At 53.0% G+C, this 20679-nt stretch overlaps 2 protein-coding genes across 3 annotated transcripts in view; one reads left to right on the forward strand and one right to left on the reverse strand.

Moving 5' to 3' along the window:
• ITGA11 (integrin subunit alpha 11) overlaps positions 1–7310 on the forward strand; it is a 45838-nt gene extending 38528 nt beyond the window's left edge. Inside the window, exons 21-30 of the mRNA XM_086620530.1 lie at positions 865–963; positions 2271–2347; positions 3052–3141; positions 4586–4676; positions 4802–4915; positions 5609–5695; positions 5943–6053; positions 6450–6545; positions 6850–6963; positions 7239–7310. Coding sequence (XP_086476656.1) covers positions 865–963; positions 2271–2347; positions 3052–3141; positions 4586–4676; positions 4802–4915; positions 5609–5695; positions 5943–6053; positions 6450–6545; positions 6850–6963; positions 7239–7310 — 951 coding nt within the window. The remainder of the gene's footprint in view (positions 1–864; positions 964–2270; positions 2348–3051; positions 3142–4585; positions 4677–4801; positions 4916–5608; positions 5696–5942; positions 6054–6449; positions 6546–6849; positions 6964–7238) is intronic.
• Positions 1–17581, reverse strand: part of FEM1B (fem-1 homolog B) — a 55346-nt gene extending 37765 nt beyond the window's left edge. The window contains exons 1-2 of one of the 2 annotated variants that reach the window (XR_015222550.1): positions 17334–17581; positions 13551–15349 (exon numbers count right to left, since the gene is read on the reverse strand). Coding sequence is in view for 1 of the 2 variants with exons in the window: in XM_086620531.1 (XP_086476657.1) it covers positions 13714–15349; positions 17334–17581 (1884 nt within the window). In the remaining variant the exon portion in view is untranslated. Of the gene's footprint in view, positions 1–13534; positions 15350–17333 lie in introns of those variants that run through there. The other variant, XM_086620531.1, reaches the window with a different exon arrangement.
• Between the last annotated feature and the right edge of the window lie 3098 nt (positions 17582–20679).

Consider the following 20679-nt stretch of genomic DNA (forward strand, 5'->3'; position numbering starts at 1 on the left):
AACAAAGCACCATGGCAGCAGCTCGAACCAAGACCCTTGGAGGGTCTCACACCGGGCCAAAAGCTGGAATAGCTCATCGTCTCGTGGTGGGGATGGACACCTGGGTACAACCAGGCTACAACCTCTTGTAGAGTTACTACAGCTTGGCAGCAGAGGAGGCAGAGCAGGGTCAGTGTCCCATTCCACCCCAGCCTGTGCTTGGGCTTTGTGATGGGCAGGAGCTTCCCCAGCCCGGCTGGTGAGCTGGAGGATGTTCCAGCAGCACGAACCTGATTGTTGAGATGAGCAAATTAAATATTACTGTTTAGCTAATGGCCATGCAGAATAATAATAGCTCATGTTGTGGCTGCCCCATCCCTGGGAGTGTTCAAGGCCAGGTTGGATAGGCTTTGGGCAACCTGGTGTAGTGGAGGGTGTCCCTGCCCATGGCAGGGGGGTTGGAACTAGATGCTCTTGAAGGTCCCTTCCAACCCAAACCATTCTGTGATTCTAAGATTCTATGTTATCTCTTGGTGTTTCCCTGTGACTCCTCATCACAGAAAAATATTCTTCTTCTCAATTATAGTGCCAAGAACAATCGGGTTTATTCATTCATGGCTGTAGTTAAATTGCTGGAGAGGATTTAAACTGGAAAACTGGAAGCCACTGGCTAGAAATGCCTCTTGCCAGGAACGGCCCTGGAAATTCAGCTGCATGGGAAGGATTCCCAGCCTGCAGCAAGTAGGGTTGGTTGGTTTGGTTGGTTGTTTTTTTCCCAAAAGTTAAAGCCTGTTTTGAGCCCCGTGGGTGTGTTTGCCTCTTTCATAAAGAGCCAAGTCATGGGGCTCGTGCCCGGTGTCACGGACACGTCGCATCCCGTTTTAGGATGACACGGACATCAACATCGACTGCATGACCGAAGACAAGCACCCCAACAAGAAGGTGTGCAACGTGAGCTACCCATTCTTCCGAGCCAAGGCCAAGGTATGGCTATTCCCTCCCTCTGCCCCGGCACGGCCACGGGGCCGCATCCATCCACCATTGGGCTGGGAGGCTTCAAACGGGGCTTCTAAAGACAAACACTCGGTTTCTTCCCTTTCTCTGTCCATCGCTGGTGTTTGAAAGGCACATTCGGGGAGCCGGGATGGTGAGGGTGCTGTTGTGATGCCAGGAGATCGCCTGGCACCCAAACAAACCCAGCCCCTCCCAGTCAAAGCACTTGACTCCAGTCCTTTGGAGCAATTTAATGGTGGCTTCAAACCATTACTGGTGACTTGCCCGAGCTCCTTCTTCGCAGGATGAGGCACCCTCCTCTGCTTGAGAGATTTTCCTTGCTCTGAACACACGAGGTCTCTCCAGACCCTCCTCTGAGCCTGCCCAAGCCCCCTCGGGCTGGTGGCATCCTCCAGCCACAGCGGTTCCCAGCACCGGCCATAAGCCCAGGTCCAACCAGCACCACTTTTTAAATGCCCTAAAACCCTTCAAGTGCAGCATCAAGCTAGGGAGGGAAAACTGAGGAGATGCCATGAGCAGAGCAGGACCTCACTTGCCGGTGAAATCCCACCTGCCCATCCTGCACCCCCCTGGGAAAACGGGCAGAGACAAGCGGGATCTAAAGAGAAAGAATCTTTCCGTCCGCCGTGTCCATCTGATGCTTTTCCTTGTCAGAAGCTCGATGGTGACGGACGAGCTCCAGGCACCTCACGAGGCTTTCAAGCTCCCAAAAAAGCCCTCTCGGATGCCTGTGGCCGCACGCGGGAGCGCAGCAGCCCGACTGCCCATGACCTACGGGGGCTGGGAATGCATCTGCGTGGCATCAGGTAGCTCAGGTCCTGCCAAAACAAAGACAAGCTGGAAATGGAAATCTGGCCCGAGAGCAGCAGGAGCTTTAATATGATAGTCAGCTGTGCAGTCCCAGACAGTTTGAGGTCATTGCCACCGCGCGGCGCAGATGTGACATTTATCACGTTTTGTTGTCGTTGGCCTCTCTCCGGCTGCCTTCCCCCGCCAGCCCACCCCGTGCCTCTCGCTGCCGGTCCCCTGGGGGGTTTCTCTTCCAAAGTGGAGCTGTTTGCTTCTCCAATCTCCCAGTAAAAAAAAAATAAATATACAGAGAGCAAATCCTCAGCTTGGCTTCTTCTCTCCCTGGAAAGCCCAAAGCCCGGCAGCATCTCCCGGGGGAAACAGGAGCACGTTCTCCCTCTCCGCATCACTCCTGGCCAGCGCTCAGGGTTGGGTTTTTTTTTTTTTCTTTTCTGATGTTTTCTCCCATCTGTTTCCCACCTCCGCAGGTAGCTTTTCGCCTGGATTTTGAATTCAGCAAGTCGATTTTCCTGCAGAGCATGGAGATCTACTTGGTCGCCAACAGGTCGGTGGTTGGCGAGGGCAGCGGGACGGCGCCCGCTTGCCTGGGGGTTCCCTCTTCCACAGCTGTAGGTGATGCTGGAGGCTTTACCCAGGGAACAACCACAAGGAAACCTCGTTGCTGGGGGTTATAACAGAGTGCTCAGCCCTGTATTCGCAAACGGGGCGATTATTATTTTTATTTAACGATACAGTATTTTTATCATTATTATTTTTTGTTTATCTATATATTTATATCCATCATTTTTGTGCATACGTGGAGGCCGAGCCGTCGCTGCCAGGCTCTGTGCTGAGCGGAGAGGGGCTCCGGCCACGGCTGCGTTTTCACCCACCTTCACAACTGCAAATACTCCCAGGAAAAACATCTCCTAACAAACAGCTTTGCAAAATTCTCCTCGCTCACTCGCCCTGTCCAGGTGAAGTTTTCTGGCAGCCAAGTGAAATCTCATTGGGTTGGGGTTTTTTTATTTTATTTTCATCAATTATTAGAGCAGCCGAGGATTTGCTCTGCCGAGTGGGAAACCTCTCTCCAGATAATCAACTTTTATGCCCTTGGGCTACTAAAAATTACGGAATAAAATCGCTTCTCTTTACACTTTGGCCAAAAAGCCAAAGTTCAGCCCTTCCCCACCCACCCCAAAAAAAAAAAAACTATCAGCGGGGAGCCAGGTCCTGCCTCACCCCCCGCTCGCCCCACTGCCGTTTCAGCGACAGCGAGGAGCAGGAGAGCACCAAGGAGGACAACTTCGCCCACCTCAATTTCCACCTGAAGTACGAAGCCGACCTGCTCTTCACCAGGTGGGTGTCTGGGGAGGGGGCGCAGCTCACGGGGGGCACACACACGGCTCACAGGGTGTCCTTCGGGAAAACCAGCGGGAGCCAAACAGAGCTTGAATTTGGGGAATTTGATTAGAAACGGGGTTGAAGGAACCATAAAACCAGGGACGTCCCGCTCGGTGGGTCGTTATTAAATCCAACAGCACGGAGCAACGAGGTGCTGTGATTTCATAATGTTTAAGTGCACAAGTGTTATTAAATCATAGAATCATAGAATGGTTAGGGCTGGAAGGGACCTTCAAAGGTCATCTAGTCCAACCCCCCTGCAAGGAACAGGGATATCTCCAACTAGATCAGGTTGCTCAGGGCCTCGTCCAACCTGGCCTTGAACGTCTCCAGGGATGGAGCATCCACCACCTCTCTGGGCAACCTGTTCCAGTGTTCTACAACTCTCACGGTAAAAAATTTTTTCCTAATATCCAACCTGAATCTACCTCCCTAATAGGGCAATTATTTATTTTTTAAGAGGAAAAACTACTTATTGTAGGTAATAATGTTCCTAACGTGTTACCAGCCAATGTCTGGGCTGGTAGCCATCCCATTAAGAAGTCATCTCACCAGCAGCTCAGCTGAGGGATGTGCATGGAAGGGTTTGGGCACGGGAAATAAGTAAAGCCAAGAGGATCCTCGGTCCAAGGAGAGCCGGGAGCTAAGGCACGGATAATTTATTAACCTGATTGCAAGAAAAAAAAGCATGGACCCCAGAAGCACATTCCCTGGCATTGCTTACTGTGATTCTTAGCAGATTTTTAAGCCCTTAAGTCATTTTTATTTTTTTACACTAGAGGCAGCGGAGCACTGAAAATAAAACCACTTTAACACTTAAATATATGGGGAGCGGAGGGGATTCTCAATTTAAAAAATAATCAGAATTGCCCTTAGAGGACAAGGGAGAACTTGGGGGGAAAAGTAATAGCACAAAAAATTCTACTTTGGGTGCCTTGGGGGGGGGGAAAAGGGGAAATAATTTCAAATGTTTCGGGGGGTTTTGGGCCACGTGCCCCATGTCGTGGCACCAGCAAGCGTGCATCCATCACGGACACTCCGGGCTCCTTTCCCTCCTTCCCAGCTGCGAAACAGAGATGTGATTTACCTCCTGAGATTGATACGTGCCATTTAAACTGCCCAGCAGGGCCTCGGATGTCTCTGATATTAAAAAAGCCAGGAAAATTCTACAAGGAAAAGGGAAAATACTGCAGAAGCAGAGCAGCGTGAAAAGCAGCCCTCATCTTTTTTTTGCACGAGGTGGAGCCAGGCGATGGTTTCCATCCGAAATGGGACCAGCCAGACTAAAAGTCATCTCCTGGGGCGATTTGCCTGCGGAGGGGCCGGGGCTGCCCTGGGCACGGGGCTGCTCCGTGTGCTCCGAGCCCTCCTCGCGACTCGTCCTCCTTCGTCACGACAGGGTGTCGAGCCTGGACTACTACGAGATCCGGTCGAACAGCTCCCTGGAGAGATACGACAGCATCGGCCCCCCCTTTCACTGCACCTTCAAGGTAAGGAGGGGGCTGCAAACCAGCTGATGGACCCCCCGGAGATGGGACGTGCCACGGTCACCCTGCTCGTCCTCGTCCCGTGGGATCTGGCATCGCGGGCACATCCCTGTCCTCTGCCCTCGCAGCTGCAGAATCTGGGCTTCTTCCCCGTGGAGGGGGTGACCATCAAACTCACCATCCCCGTGGCCACCCGGGCAGGCAACCGCCTCCTGCTCCTGACCGAATTCCTGGGGGACCAGGTAGGAAGGGGGGGGTTCTGCCCCCGCTAAGCACGTGCGGGTCCCCTCTGTGCCAGGGGTGGGGATGGAGACGGGTCACCCCCATCCTTCTGCAAACCCCCCCGTGCTCACACCTGCACGGACAGGCTTGGCTCGCCGGGATTCTCCCTTTTGCATTCACTTGGCTGGAAATGTGGAAAATGGTAGTGGCCAAAGGGTTTAGTCCAAATATTTCTCCGAGCTAGACCTCCTGCCAGGATGCAGTGGATTCTCGAGGGTCTTGGAAGCATTTAGCTGTGCCTGGGGGGAAGTGCAGGCTTGAGCGACCACGAACATGGTGAGGGGTCTGGGAGCAGAGCCTGGGGCACCCCGAGCTTCCCGCTGTCCCCGCACCTTGATGGGAAGATCCCAGCACGGGACATGGCACATTTATGGATGGGTTTGGCCTCAATGGGGATGTTTTGTATTGCTGGCTCTGGCAAAGTCCCTGTGTCACCTGCAACACCGCAGCACACGTGGCTGGTGTCCTGGACAGGGCTCTCTGCCAGTGGTTTTTGCTGGTGAGACGCTCAGCCACCAGCACCACCAAAGCCCGGGGGGGTGGGGAGTCCCCCCACTTCCACCAGAACGGGTGCTGAGCGTGGGACAGGACACGGGAAGCTGGTTGTGGTGGTCCCTGTCCCCATGCTCGGAGGCTGTTGGCTTCTCCCACAGGAGAACAGGACCTGCAACATCTGGGGCAACACCACCGACTACCGGAGGACGCCCACCGAGGAGGACCTCTCCCACACCCCCCACCTGGTACACACCTTTATGGGCCTGATCCTGGCCCTGGGCTGAGCGCTGCCAGCCCGGCAGCCACTAAAGCAGAGAGAAAGCTCCCGGGACGGGGATGGCCACGGGGGAGGATGGGTGCTCTGGCCCCTCTGCCAGGGTGGGCTCTTGCTCCCCTCGGTGGGTGCCAGGGGAGAAGCCTGGGGGGGGGGGGGGGGCGGTTATTCCCATCTCAGCAGCGATGCCCCCACACCACAAACGTCTCCCCTCGCAGAACCACAGCAACTCTGACGTCGTTTCCATCGACTGCGATGTGAAATTAGCCCCCAACGAGGAGATGAACTTGCACTTGCGTGGCAATCTGTGGATGAAGTCTCTGAAAGCAGTAAGTCCTGCCGTGGCTTTCGGGGGAAAGTTCCCCCAAACGAGCCCTCGCACCCCAAAACCAGTGGTGGTTTGGGTTTTTCCCCCTCTCCTGCGCTTGCCTTCCCTCCCAGGAAGCCCAGGCGTACATGGGGTGATTTTTGTTTTCAAAGCCCACTAATTCTATCGGTGTGTGCATCCAGCATCCCACCAGCACCTCGCCATGGGGAATTTCGTCTCGAGCAGTCCCTTTTTGGCTGCAATTTAGCCACACTCCCTACTTAACCTGCATCATCCTCTCCCACGGATGCAGCACGCAGCATCCCAGCACAGATGCGAAGCCGGGGCGGGGGTACCCAGCCAGGGCACTGGGTCCTCGCCCATGCCTGATGCTCATGTCCAGCATCTCTTCCCGCAGCTGAAGTTCAAGTCACTGAAGCTCACCATGAACGCCGCTCTCCAGCGACGCTTCGGGAGCCCCTTCATCTTCCGCGAGGAGGACCCCAGCCGCCAGGTGAGCCCCCGGGCAGGATGGTCACACGGGAACCTGGCAGCTTTGGGGATGCTTCAACCCCTCGCTCTAACCCCAGCGAGAAAACCAAGCTGGAGCTGGCAAAAGGGCTGGAGCGACCCGCACCTGGCACCCAGCTCTGCAGAGCCCAGAGCAACTCGGTGCACTTGTGGCCAGAGCCGGGTAGCTCTGGTGCCGCAGGGAAAACCTGAGCCAGATCGCTGGTGCGTGGGGTGGGCATCTCCCCCCCCATCCCCTCCACCTCTGCCCCACAGCAGCAGCGTGATTTGATGCTCTTTCCCTGCAGATAACGTTTGAGATCTCCAAGCCAGAGGAGTCGCAGATCCCCATCTGGATCATCCTGGGGAGCACCTTCGGAGGCCTCCTGCTCCTGGCCCTGCTCGTCCTTGCGCTCTGGAAGGTGAGCAGCCCCTCCGCCACGTGCATCGGTGGAGACCCCCATGCATAGAGGGACCCACCCCCCCCCCAACATCTCCATGTCCGCAGCCCCACGAGCCCCTCAGCACCACCGAGCATCACAAAAAAGCTCCTCTAACCCCTTTCTGCTTCCATATTATTTATATTCAGGGTCCAAACCTCTTGGCAATATCCCACTAAAAGGCAGATGCTTCCCAACAACCAGCTGGAATAATGGTGGGCTGTTTTTTTTCTTTTGTTTCTCTTTAATCCTTACAGCTTGGATTTTTTAAAAGCGGGAGCCGCAGGCGAGCGGCGGAGCGGGAGCGGAGTGTCCAGGGGCTGGAGTGATGCTGCTGGGGCCACCAGCTCCCCCCACCCCGTGGCCCCCCACCAGCCCCTCACCGATTCCGGAGCAGAGGTTCACCTCGATGCCGAGGGATTTGGGTGCTGAGTTTGGGTTCGCATCGAGAGTACACCCCTTTGTGTGAAACCACCTAAACAGGTCCAAAAGCCAAAAAAAACACCCACCCCAAAAACCCTACAGATACCAAAACCTCCCCCAGCCCCGTGTCACAGCGAGAGGAGCTTCCACCTGGGTTTGCAAGGAGATGGCAGCGGCACGGGGAGGGACGGGGCCACCGAAGTGACGTGCCCCATAACTTGGGGCAAACTATGGGGCTGCAAAAAAAAAGAAAAAAAATCTTTAAAAATATAATATCCTTAAAAAAATGAGGAGTGCTCAGTCCAAGGCTGAGCTGTAGCAAACCCCTGGGCTCTGCTGGCCACGGCTCTCAAACTGCGTTGCATTCGTTAACCGGAGCGATTGGGTGGAGATTTTAATTTGCCTTCTTAATGCACTGAATATAAATGATAGCAAATTAAAGCACCTTAATGCAACTCTCCAGTGTCCAGCTGTACATACTTATTTTAAAAATATTTACCTGTTTAAGCAAAGGAGAAAATAAATTAAAAAAAAAAAAAAAAAAATAAAAATCACCAACCAATTTTTGAAGTGTTTTCTGCAAACTGAGCAGTTTTGAAGAGCTTGTGGCCAGCAAGGGGCCGCACGTGTATCATAATTGTACATACTCGGTGTCACGCGAGACCGGCTGATCGGTGCTGTTTGACAAAAATCTGTCTTTTTGCATAACAGAATTATTTATGCTAATATTAATTTTATGGATGAAAAGAAAGCATATGTCCGCCGGATGTGGAATGAAGTTTGTTAAATACTGTCCTAGTATTTTTTAAGGATTAAAGATATGGTATTTTACAAACAAATAGCCTCTCCTCCCGTTCCTTGCTAGCCCACTTCCACGGCTTGGCCCTCCCCTCCTCATTTATTGTGGGATATGAGATTTTTTGCAGGCTGTTTTTAAAGGGATGCTCTCAGGTGGGATGAGTGGCCGGGGCTGGAGCATTGCAGAATCAGCCCCATGTGTTGTATAAAATGGGGAGGGGGGGAAAAAAAACACAACCTGATACTAGATTGTGAGCATCCTCACCTCAAACGGGAGTGGTTAATGTCAGAGTTTTGGGCTGGTTTGGGTCTGCGCTGTCCCGGTGGGTCCAGCTGGGGTGCAGGGCTACCCCCGAGAGCCAAAATCCCAGTGCAGGTACCACGGTGGGTGTGTGGGGCTCCCAGAGTCCAGGGCAGCACCGGTGCTGTCGGCGTTCCCATGGCCTCAGAGAGACCAAATTTTGCAGATTATTTTTTTTCTCCCTCTTTGTGCTCGACCGATGTTCCTTACGGCGGTTGAACGCACAGAGCCCGCCTGCACGAGGACTGCTGACGGCATCCTTCCCACCTTTTATTGCTGGGAAAACCAGAAATAACTGCTTTTCAAGGCTTTGGCCAAAAGCAGCTCAGCCCTTGGTGCTATGAAAAGAGCAGCTGCTCACCCCCCCAGGCTTCGGAGATGAAGGAAAACAGAACAGTTTGGATTGGAAGGGACCTTCAAGACCATCCAGTTCCAACCCCTCTGCCATGGGCAGGGACACCTTCCACTATGCCAGGTTGCCCAAAGCCCCATCCAACCTGGCCTTGAACACTTCCACGGATGGGGCAGCCACAGCTTCTCTGGGCAACCTGGTCTGATGTCTCACCACCCTCAGCGCAAAAAATTTCTTCCTTAGATCCCATCGAAATCTCCCCTCTTTCAGTTTAAAGCCATTGTCCCGTGTCCTGTCACTACACACCCGTGTCCAAAGCCCCTCTCCAGCTTTCCTGTAGCCCCTTTAGGCACTGGAAGGTGCTGGAAGGTCTCCTGGAGCCTTCTCTTCTCCAGGCTGAACAGCCCCAACTCTCTCAGCCTGTCTCCATAGGAGTGCATGTATACGTAAGTGTGTGTATGTGTGTGTGCATATGCATGTGTGTGGGAATATGCTCAGGTGGGTGTGTGTATGTATAAAAAAAAAAAGGTGTCTGTATATACATATAGGCATATATATTTCTGGATACAAAAGTGTGTGTGTCTGTGTACATATACACATACACATATTTCTGTGGTGTCCCTGCACACACACATTTCCCACCCAGCAGTGTCCCAGGGCCCGGCGCAGCGGCTGCTCCCGATACCCAGTCCCCATCCCCATCCCTCGCCGCACATGGATGGCTGGTGCACAACAGCCACCCTGCGCTCTCGTGGGAAGAGAACCTGCACTTCCATTCCTGTTCACTCAAAACACTCCAGGAACACAAATCCCATTTCCCTCTGCAGCGCGGGGGCTTTGGGGGGGGGGGGAACACTTACCCCACAGGACACGAGCCTGGCCACGGGTTTCTCCTTACCCAAACCGGGCATCAGCACTTCTCTGTCTGTGGGTTAAAACGTGACGAGGGTTTGTGGCTACTGAGAACTTGGTTCATCTAGTGGAAGGTGTCCCTGCCCATGGCAGGGGGGGTTGGAACTGGATGATCTTGAAGGTCCCTTCCAACCCAAACCATTCTATCACTCTATAAAGCTACTTACAGCGACAGCTTTTATCAGTTTAACTCAAAACAGCAACGCAGTCGAGCTGCTCCGCAGTTGCTTTGCTCCACAAACTCTGGCTTACACAGAGGGTACGGCGCAGCAGCAGCGACGAGGCTGGCATGCAATCCCTGCCAAAGACAAAAGTTGAGTCTCAACATTTGAAAAAAAAATAAAATATTAGCATGCCTTGTTTTCAGAAAAGAGTTTTCTTTCTTACACCAAGTGCTTTCCCCTGCTTGGCAATGCCAGGGCTCCGGGGTAGAGCTGAGCAGCATTTGCCCCCGCAGAGACACAGCAGCCTGCGGAATAAGAGGAATAAGTGGAAAACTCAGCTTTCCACGCAGCTACATGGCGCCAGGATCTGTCAGGGCTCTCAGCACACCTAAGGACTGTGGTTTAAGAGTAGCTGACCCAAAAACAAGCGTGTGAACTGCACCTCGTGTGCAGTGGCACTGCCCATCTGCTTGGGCTCACCTCCTCGAGCGCATCCCTCTGGGCAGAGGGACCGACGCTCCAGGCCTGCCAAGGGTTTGCATCCCACCAACCACACGCAAGATGTGTTTTTAAAAGCCAGTCTGCTCTCTGACAGCAGCTCCCTGTGCTGAGCCAGCTCTATAAATAACAGACCCCCCCACCCCCGGGCACCCACACGTCTCGTCCCTGGCAGAGGGGACGTCACGCAGCTCCTTTTCCCAGTGAAAGGAGAACCTGTGGGGTTTGTACAGATTTTTAGCAAGAGCTTTAAATAACTCCCACAAAGAGAGCGAGCACACTCTTTCAGCCTTTAATGCTTCAAAAAAAATAATTTCCAGGCTAAGGAAAGGGAAGGGCTGGGGACGCCGCGATGGACTTTGCTGCACCCACACGTGTGCAGAACAGGCACCCACCGCTTTTTTCCTATCCTTTGGCCAAGAGCTTTTACTGCCATAGCAATGCCACCTTCCCAAGCTGGAACCCGTCTTCATCAGAGACCAGGGACCACACCTGAGACCAGGGACACACCTGAGGAGTGGCTTCAGCATCAGCTGCTCCTCCCATAGCACAGACCTCCTCCTCCTCCTTTATAAAGCACGTCGCAACCTACTGATGAGTTTTATTGCTGCTCCCGGGTAAGAGCATCCTCTCTCTTCAGGTCTTCACGTATTGAAATCATCCCAGGAATGGCACGAACAAAGCAGAACCTCAGCAAATACCCTGCAACGCAGCCAAAGGCGGGAAAGAATCAGAACAAAGCTACAGGGAGGGAGGAAGAAGCAGTTTTTCCATAAAGCGTTTGGTGTAACGTTTTTTGCCTTATTAAAAAAAGCAGAACTGGGGGAGGAGCAGCTCCCTTCACCTTATTATTGCCTACAGGTATTCCAAGCACACACGTTTGTTCCAAGAATGGTTTTATACAGGTGTTTCACAAGAAGACACCACTTGGATTACTCCATGTCAGGAACAGGTCCTGACACCAAAAAAAAACAGCGCAAGGAAACGCTATCTTAATCAATGACACAGCAACTCGTAGTGATTTCCAGTCCAGAAGGCTTTGTTACACAGCAAAAGTAGTTGCTGAAAGGATTCAGCCCTCTCCCCTTTCTCCCCACCTCCCAAGCCAAACAGACTCAAGGACACTGATTCTCATTTTTTAATATGTGCACATCATGAATTATAAATCTGTAAAAAGGAAGAGCAAGGCATCTGCGCTGTCAAAGCATGGGGCACTGTACAACAGAAGGTTTTTTTCTTTCTTTAAGACACACACACAGATTCATATATTGGTTCATTTTAGCTGAGTCAGCTACCAGCAACCTTACCAGCTAAATAATAATCCTCTGGTGTGTGCTCTCAAGCTGTTTGTTTGAGTTTCAGGCTCCCAGCTTTGGCAGTAACGGACACAAACCCCAGATGAGAGACTGAAAACATTCCCCAGTTCTCACGACGAGCCACGGCGACTTGAATATTTTTTGGAATTTCCAACAGCCAGGCTAAAAATCACCCCTGCGAATTCCCAGCAAAACACAAACCTGCAGCTTCCCTGACAAATGCACCTTGGCACGCCGTGGGAAGGTGTTCAGGGTGACAACTCACAGTCCAACCTACCTGAGATCCAATTTTCCTTTTAGGAGTTAGTTTCCAGCAGAGCAAAGCTTGCAGCTTTGAAGACAAAAGTATTTCTAAAGCTTTTACCCTTAAGGAGACACAACGCCCACGGTACCATCTGATCCCAGCAGTGCTACTCTGCTTGGCACCAGATAAAAATTAAGAGTTACGAGCCAATTCCACATTCAATGTTTATTTATTTGTAATACAAATAGAAACGTGTGCCCAAATCTCGCCTTAAAAGTTCTACCCGGATTGTTTAAAAAAAAAAACAACAAAAAACAAACCCAAACCTACAGAACATTCTTTCATCTGACAGTTAAAAAGCTGCATTTAAAATAAACAGAGATTTCAGTAGCCTGTCAAAACAAGTGACATTTTACTGTCGGAGTATCTGCAACTTCTACCAAGGAGAAGTACTTTCTCCAGCAACAGCGTTATTATACAATCAGTTGCTTATCATAAAAGATCTTATGATAGGACAATTTTTTAAAAATCAGTTTCAATAGAGATTTTCATAATGAAAGGAGTAAAAATCACAAAAAATCCTCGAGTCCAATTCAGGGAGGCACAGACTCCACGCTTATCGGAAAAGCCAGTTTCAAGCAGTATCCCCCTCCAAAGGAAGACTCTCTTTGGCCACAGACTACTCCATTAGGAAGATACAGCATTTGGAATCCAAGAGTGCAGTTTTACACACTCTGAGCCCAAAAGGTGCGTGTTGACCATTGAAACAACAACCAAAAAACCCAAGTTAAAAGCATTTTGAAATGTTGGGACACACACAAACACAAATACCCTATCAATTTTCTAGGTATCCATGCATGATCTTTATATCTGAGCAACTTAGCTACATCAAAAGAAACCAGGACTCCGGTTCGTTTGGGTCAATGTGCAAGTTCCTTTTACAAAAGTCATCCAATACTTACTGTAGCAGTGGAAATGAAGAGCTTGATATTTCAACTATTATCAGATGAACATACCATCGCTGGATTTAAACCTGTATTTCCTAACAGAGCATTCCATACATCTGTAGCTGTTGATAACCGCTGTTTGAAATTTAATTAAAAAAAAAAAAAAAACCACAAACAATTTTAAAATGTTACCAACATCTTCAGCATTAACTGAAAGGCATAAAAACATGGTGAGGTATGAGAGCAATGGGACTGCTCTGTACGTCAAGACTTCACTTTTAACCAACTACCACATAATTTCCAATTGTTCTTTCCCACCTCACTCCAAAAAGGTTTAAAATTTGCAAAGCTGCTGCCTCGGTAGCGCGGTGACAGGGGCTTTCAGAGGTGCCTTTGTAAATAACTACCTAAAGCACTCGGCTGCAAATCCTAAGTGGAGATGTATATTGGAAACAAAACATTCTGCAAGAGCTACACTGGGATTCTTTTCGTTTTCTTTATAAAAACAAGACATAACGAAGCAATTATTTTAATCAAAAAGAAATGACCAAAATCTCAAACATCAGATTTGACTATAGCAAAACAATGTGGATTTTTTTTTTTTTTTTTTTTACACCCCCCAAGACCTGCATGAGAACTGAGGCTGCAGACTGAATCCAGAGGAACCCAAAACCAAAAGAACAGGAAAAAAAGATGACTCCATGTATACATATGTCTTCCGCTGTCTGCAATCGATTCCATCCCGGCATAGCACCACCACGAAAGATTTCACGTAGCCTAGTGAAACTTTACAAATTCTTCCAGAGTTCTGGGGATCTGGTTTTGGTAGCTGATGTTATAGATCCGTACTGCTCGGGCAGCCAGGCACTTGAGACTCAGCTTCATTTGAGTTTTAAGGAGTATTTCAGACACCCCCGTTGTACTTTTATCAAGTGGGGTTTTCTTCTGCTTATTCGTCATGTCCGTATGAGCACCAGCCTCCACCAGGCTAATGATGATGGAATGCAACGTCAAGAAGTCACTGATGGGCCTGTGATACTGGACGATGATGTGGAGCGGACTGTTTCCTTCGTTGTCCACCGCGTTCACGTCGGCACCGCAATCCAGCAGGAGTTTTGTGACGAGCGCGTTGGGAAAGCTGCAGACGTCGTTCGTGTGGAAGTCGTCGACCGGCGTACTGGAATTGACGGCGTGATGCAGCAAACTGGAGCCATCCCGAGTTCTCGGGTCGAGGTGAATCAGGTTATAAATCTGTTTGTTGATTTGCGACTGATCCTCTTCGCTGCACTGGGTCTTGGTAGAGATGCAGACTAAGTAAAGAAAGGTAAAAATGTTGCATTCGTAGTTGTCCATGGCTGTGTGGATGTCCGAGTCTTGGGTGGTTTTGATGCGGGACATGCCTTGTTCTATTTCCAAGACGCTGCACCTCAGAACGCTCTCGATGTCCTTGGCCTTAACGGGCTCGTTTAAGTGTATCATCTGAGAAAAGACTTGAGCAAACCTCAGGAGGTCCTTATGAGTGTTCCTGTTGCCTTTTTGCCTCAGATGCAACGCGTGGAGCCACAGCTTGATACACTGTTCGAACTCCATGTTATCTGCATAAACAGCCCCTCGGTAAATAATGGGGTGAGAAACATCGATATTGTCCGAGCCCAGAATCCTTTCTCGCACAATGAGGCCTTCCATGTGAAGGGCATCTCTGTCCTGCCTAATAGACTCTAATTCCTGAGGAGTCCTGCATTCAGTCCTGTTTCCATAAGCTTCAATCTGTGGAAGAACCTCTTTTTTAATGATATTCTCGCTGTCTCGGTACCTCTCCAGCATCGCTAAATATAAATAGTGGTAAGTCTTCATTATATCATAGTTCTCTCTGTCATTTGCAAACGAGGCACCCAGAAGCTCCAGCGCTTCGATCTGGCTTCTCCTATCGCAGTCGGCGTGCGCAAGCAGCAGCTCTACCACATCGGCCTTGCAGCTCTCGGCGGCGACCTTCAGCGGAGTCATCCCATGGCCGTTCACCATCATGGCCGCCTTCCACTTGACCAGCTCCCTCACTATCTCCAGGTGGCCGGCTTCGGCCGCGAAGTGCAACGCCGTGGCGCCGCAGTGGGCTTTGGCGTTGGGGTCGGCGTGCTGCTCCAGGAGGTACCTCACCACGTCCGTGTGGCCTTTGTAAGCCGCGATCATAAGGCAAGTGTTGTCGTACTTGTTGGCGATGCTGATGTTGGCGTTGTTCTCCACCAGGTATTTCACAATGTCCAGCCGGCCGTCGAAGCAGGCGGCCCTCAGGGGAGTCGAGTTGGTCACTGTAGTGTGGTTGACGTTGGCGCCGTGACTCACCAGCAGTTTGACCACTTCGAAGTGGCCGGCTCCTGCTGCACACCAGAGGGCTGTGGCTCCGTCGATGACGAAGCTGAAAACGTAAAGGACAGAGTGAAGCAGTCAAACCCACGCTCTTCCGAAAGCATCTTACAGACAGCCAAGCGGTACCCAACAGGCACGCACGTACCCAGCCATTAAAAGATATTTTACAGCCAGCCTGGTTTTGTACCAGGACAGCCAAGGTAAAAGAGTGAGCGACTTATCAAGTACACAGACCTCCTGAAGGAAGAAACGTTGGAAGTTGAAACTTCAGAGCAGCCAGGGGATTGAGCCACATTTTGCACTAGTGCTTCCCCGGCTGCTTTGAAGATCCTCCCCGCAAGCTCCAGCCTACAGAGGTCTCAGGAAGAATAATTACAAGAATTACCGCTTCTTTGATGCCTGGTGCCAGACACTGACACATTAAAGAAAGGGAGAAAACTTAAAATTGACATATGGACACAAAAAAAACACCCCACAACTCAGACATGAATAACAGTATAGCTATACAACACTCAGCAAAGTTGGCCTGAGGATTTCATATCACTTCATTTGTTTTCTCTCCCTGAGCTGCAAAATCGCCACCGCTTCCGCTGCGCCGACACTTCTTGTTTGGGAGATCACACCATAAACCAGGCCAGCAGCCTGGTTACATAAATGGAACACGAGGAATGAAACAAAATTTTAAAAAGCAGAAGTTCTTCTGAGTTGGCCTGTTTCAGAGATCATGGCCTCGTAGACCACGACGTAAAACAGCTCAACAGGAAGAGTTGTGTGGCTGTTTGCAAACCCAACACCTCCAAAGCCTGGAGCTCAAACGAGCAGAGCTGCTGTGCCACCTTCTCTGGAGAAGAACAACAACGCTGTGCTGGGGACCACATGCCGCCTCTCTTCTCACCAGGCTGCAACTCCCACCTCCTTTAATCTGTAGCAGGCAGAGGCTCTGACAAGCAGCTCTCCATCCCATCAGGGCACAGCAGGAGAAAGGAGAAAATTGAGCAGCAGAGTGGGGCTGACAGCTCTTCCTATCCCCTTCTGCCAACAGAGGCCCCTTCTTTTAACTGAATTTGGGGCAGATCTCACTCTAGGTTTTCTCAACCAGATTTTGCTTGTGAAAAACAAAAAAAAAAAGGGCTGGAAGAGAAGAGGAAGAAAGAAAAAAAACCAAACCACACGGGGAAAAGTCAGTTCCTCTCCCTTCCTTCTGCCATGGCAGCACATCACCCAGGGACCCGGACATCCCAGCCAGGCTTCTCCTCAAAGAGTGGCACCAGCACCGCTGCCCCAGCCAGGTCCCAGCTGAGGGCCTGGCACCCCTTTCCTTCCTTCTCATCCTAAAATGTCACACTTTCTCCCAGCCATCCCATACGTTGGCTCCCAGCAGCAAGGAAGGGAGCCTTCCAGTACTTAAAGGGGGCCGAGAGGAAAGCTGGAGGACATTTTACAAGGGTGTGTAGTGACAGGACACGGGGCAATGGCTTTAAACTGAAAGAGGGGAGATTTAGATTGGATGTAAGAAAAAAATTCTTCCCTCTGAGGGTGGTGAGGCAGTGGACCAGGTTGCCCAGAGAAGCTGCGGCTGCCCCATCCCTGGAAGTGTTCCAGGACAGGTTGGATGAGGCTTTGGGCAACCTGGTGTAGTGGAGGGTGTCCCTGCCCATGGCAGGGGGGTTGGAACTGGATGGTCTTGGAGGTCCCTTCCAACCCAAACCATTCCATGATTCTATGACATTTCTCAAGGTGTCTGGGCTGGACACTGAAAAACCCTCAATTTGAGTAACCAAATGGTGCAGGGACCACCCGACCCTGACCCCACGCCCGCTGCCACCCGCACCAGCGAGCAACGGCACGGAAAACACCGTTTTGGCCCGGCGAGAGGAAACACGAGGCCAACGCCACCCCGCCTACTCGGCAGGGCAACGGCGTTCACAGCTCGTGGGGGGCACCTCGACGGCAAAGGCGTTTTCACGGCTCACACAGCAGCTCTCCCAACACCGCGCCGGTGCCACCGCCGGCTCCGGCCGGGCTGTACGTACCCGTCGAAGCGCACGGTGCCAGTCTGCTGGGTGTGCACGCGGTAGTGCTCGAGGAGCAGGCGCACCACCTTGGCGTGGCCGTTGCGGGCGGCGATGATGAGCGGCGTGGAGCGCTGCCCGCCGTGCTGGCTCACGTAGCCCAGCAGGTACCTGATGTCGCTCTCGGAGCGGTTCAGCAGCAGCGCGGCCAGCGTCAGCACTCGCCCCTCGCTCGCCGCCTTGTACACGTACCCGGCCAGGCCCTCCATCGCCGCCTCCTCCTCCTCCCGACTGCGGCTTCGACGGCCCGACCGGCCCCGCTCGGGCGCACCGGCCCGCCCCGCCGCCGGGGCGGCCTCTCCCTCCGCCTCCTCCTCCGTCCTGCCGCGGTGCCCGGCTGGCGGCACATGCGGCCCCCCCCCCCCCCCCCCCCGCCCCCTCGGGGCCAGCCGACCCCCGGGCCCGGCCAGCCCCCGCCTCACCCGCCCCGCGAGCCCCCGCCGCCCATCCCCGGCGCCGCAGCGAGGACGCGAACCCGCCGCCCGGACCCGCCCGACGGGGCGGGGGGCGTCCCCGGCGCCGCGGCACCGCTCCGGGCCGCCGGAAGGGCCCCGCCGGCAGCGCGGCGGGCACGGATGTCCGTCCCCGCTCCGCCCCCGCCGCGCACTCCGGAAGCGAAAGCGGAAGCGCCCCGCTCTCGGCCGCTTCCCCCCGGCAACCGGCGGCAGCGCACGGGCGTTCCGGGCGGCACCCGGCGGACACGAGGTGACTCCTCGCTCCCGGCCACTCCGGTGCTGCCCGCCCGCCCCCGGGCTGTTCGCTGGCCGGAGGCTTTGCGGCCTCTCCTGGTCTGCCCTCCTCGGGGGGGTCTGGCGCTGGGCCGGGTCCTCCGGCTCGGGTTGGGTTGGGCTGGATTGTGTTCAACTGGGCTGGATTGGTAGGACTGGGTTGGCTTGGGTTGGGTTCATCTGGGCTGGATTGGTAGGACTGGCTTGGCTTGGCTTGGGTTCAACTGGGCTGGATTGGTAGGACTGGGTTAGCTTGGGTTGGGTTCAGCTGGGCTGGACTGATAAGACTGTGTTGGCTTGGCTTGGGTTCAACTGGGCTGGATTGGTAAGACTGGGTTGGCTGGGGTTCAGTTCAGCTGGGCTGGATTGGTAGGACTGGGTTAGCTTGGGTTGGGTTCAGCTGGGCTGGACTGATAAGACTGTGTTGGCTTGGCTTGGGTTCAACTGGGCTGGATTGGTAGGAGTGGGTTGGGTTGGGTTCAACTGGGCTGGATTGGTAAGACTGGGTTGGCTTGTGTTGGGTTCAGCTGGGCTGGATTGGTAGGATTGGGTTGGGTTCAACGGGGCTGGATTAGTAGGACTGGGTTGGCTTGGGTCTGGTTCAGTTGGCCTGGGTTTGTTGGATTGGGTTGGGTTGGTTTTGGTCTTGTTTGGTTCAGTTTGTTGTTTTTTTCAAAGAAGGGATCAGCAGCTTTCATCACCTTGGCCATGACTCCACCCCAACAAGCCTGTCACGCCCAGTCTCGGCACACACAAGAGTTTCATCCGTGGTGTCGGGGACGCCATTACCAGCCTCGCTGCGCACGTATCAGCTTAACCGACAGCTAAATGCAACCCACCTGCTTGCCCGCCTCCCCTTTCCTCTGCACAGATCATCTCCCAGGACCTTCAGGAGGTGCCCCACGCTGTGACCAGTCACATGAGACCGATAAAGGCCACGGTAAGTAACGTGATACACAGCCTGCGCCGCTGTCTGCTGCGTGCCGTTGTTTTCAAGGGGATATGGTGTCAGCCATATTAATAGTTAATTTAAAATCATGCAACTGGAGCCGCTGCTCTTTGTGGAAAGTTTCACACAGGCCGGGCCGTGCATTATGGATGGGAGCAGCCGCCCGGCTGCGTGGCCGGCGTTGCCGAAAGGAGCCCTGGAGCGGCGAGAGGGAAGCGAGTCAGGCCGCGGTCAGCCCTACGGTGTTCAGTCAAGGAGGATCAGCTTTTAACAGCCACGTAGCGTGTAAGGTACAGCACGACAAGCAGGGTTCACCGTAGGTTTAAGTGGAACCTGGCTCCATTACCTCGATGATCTCCTCCACTTTTCGAGGATTTTTTTTTTCTAACAAATGCTGCCTGGGTGCCACTCGTGTTCCCCCATGGATTGGCATGAACGGTGCAGAGAGGGTCCGTGAGGAAGCTCCCTGGTCCCTCCTGGCAGCACCACTGAGCAGAGACTGATGTCTCTGTTCTGCAGCTTCTTGGAGCCTCATCGACTGTGGTGTGTCCATCTCACTGTGGTCTGGACCACAATTCCTCAGCAGAAAGCTATGGCACAGCTTCAAGTAATGACCCCCAGGAGCCATCTCAAAGACGAAGCTGTGCACAGCCAAGGCAACAGGGACATGAACGTGTGGGTGTAGCTACTGCAGAGCTCCCAGCTCAAAGCTGATCCTGAAGGTGCCTGAGCACAGGTAAGCCCCTGGGCTCCACCGTGCTTGACGTCAGAGTCCTCAATCTACCCAGGAGCAGGGTGAGAAGCCAAAAGGTTCCAGCCCATCAAACCACTTAGTCCATTAAATGCCCATTTCTCCTGACCAGCAGCACACTTTGAGCTGTATCTCCACTCGAGGAGCTCTGCTTGTTTCAAATGCAGATGCCCCTCCCGATTTAGGCCCTAAACTACAAGTCCCAGGGGGTGCAAATTAAATCTCGGGGGCTGCAAATCCTTCCCTGCTTTTACTGTTTGTGAGTCGTCCGGACCTGATGGCATTTATCCGGGCAAACACAAGCCAAGAGGGAACGGAGCACGACATCTGCGTCTCCCAACTCCTCGGAGTAATTCCGTCCGTTTGCTTTATGCCATGTTAATTCGTTCCAGGGAAGCGGAGACGAGACCTGCCACACGTCGGGATCTGCTCGTGGTGATAAGCCAAACCTGCGGCAAAGCCACGCTCCGCTCCAGCACCTTATTTCCATTAAACCTCCCGCTTAAAGCGATACTGGGATTGCATGGGACAGGCTGTGTTTTCCGTGTCCTTCTCCACCAGAACGTTCTCCGTTCTTTTCCCACCCCCGAATCTCATTTTCTTGGCCAGGTGACGACTCGCGCTGCCCGGCAGGGCCAAGAGCTTTTCATCTAAAGAGCAGTGAAGGGGTTAAATCCCGTTCTTCTCCTTTTCCTCTCCTTTGAAAATCGCAAAGATTACCCGCGCTGCGCGGAGGGAAGGGAAGCACCATGAGCTGCCTGGATGTCGCACGGGGAGGGGGAGGCCGGGCCGAGCGGCGCCGCGCTGCGCTCCCCGCCCCGCCGGGGCGGTCCCGGGGCCACCGGCCGCGCAGCCGCCGCTCGGCCCTCGGCGCCAGGC

Source organism: Tauraco erythrolophus, chromosome 14, assembly GCF_009769465.1.
Source record: "Tauraco erythrolophus isolate bTauEry1 chromosome 14, bTauEry1.pri, whole genome shotgun sequence".
NCBI lineage: Eukaryota > Metazoa > Chordata > Aves > Musophagiformes > Musophagidae > Tauraco > Tauraco erythrolophus.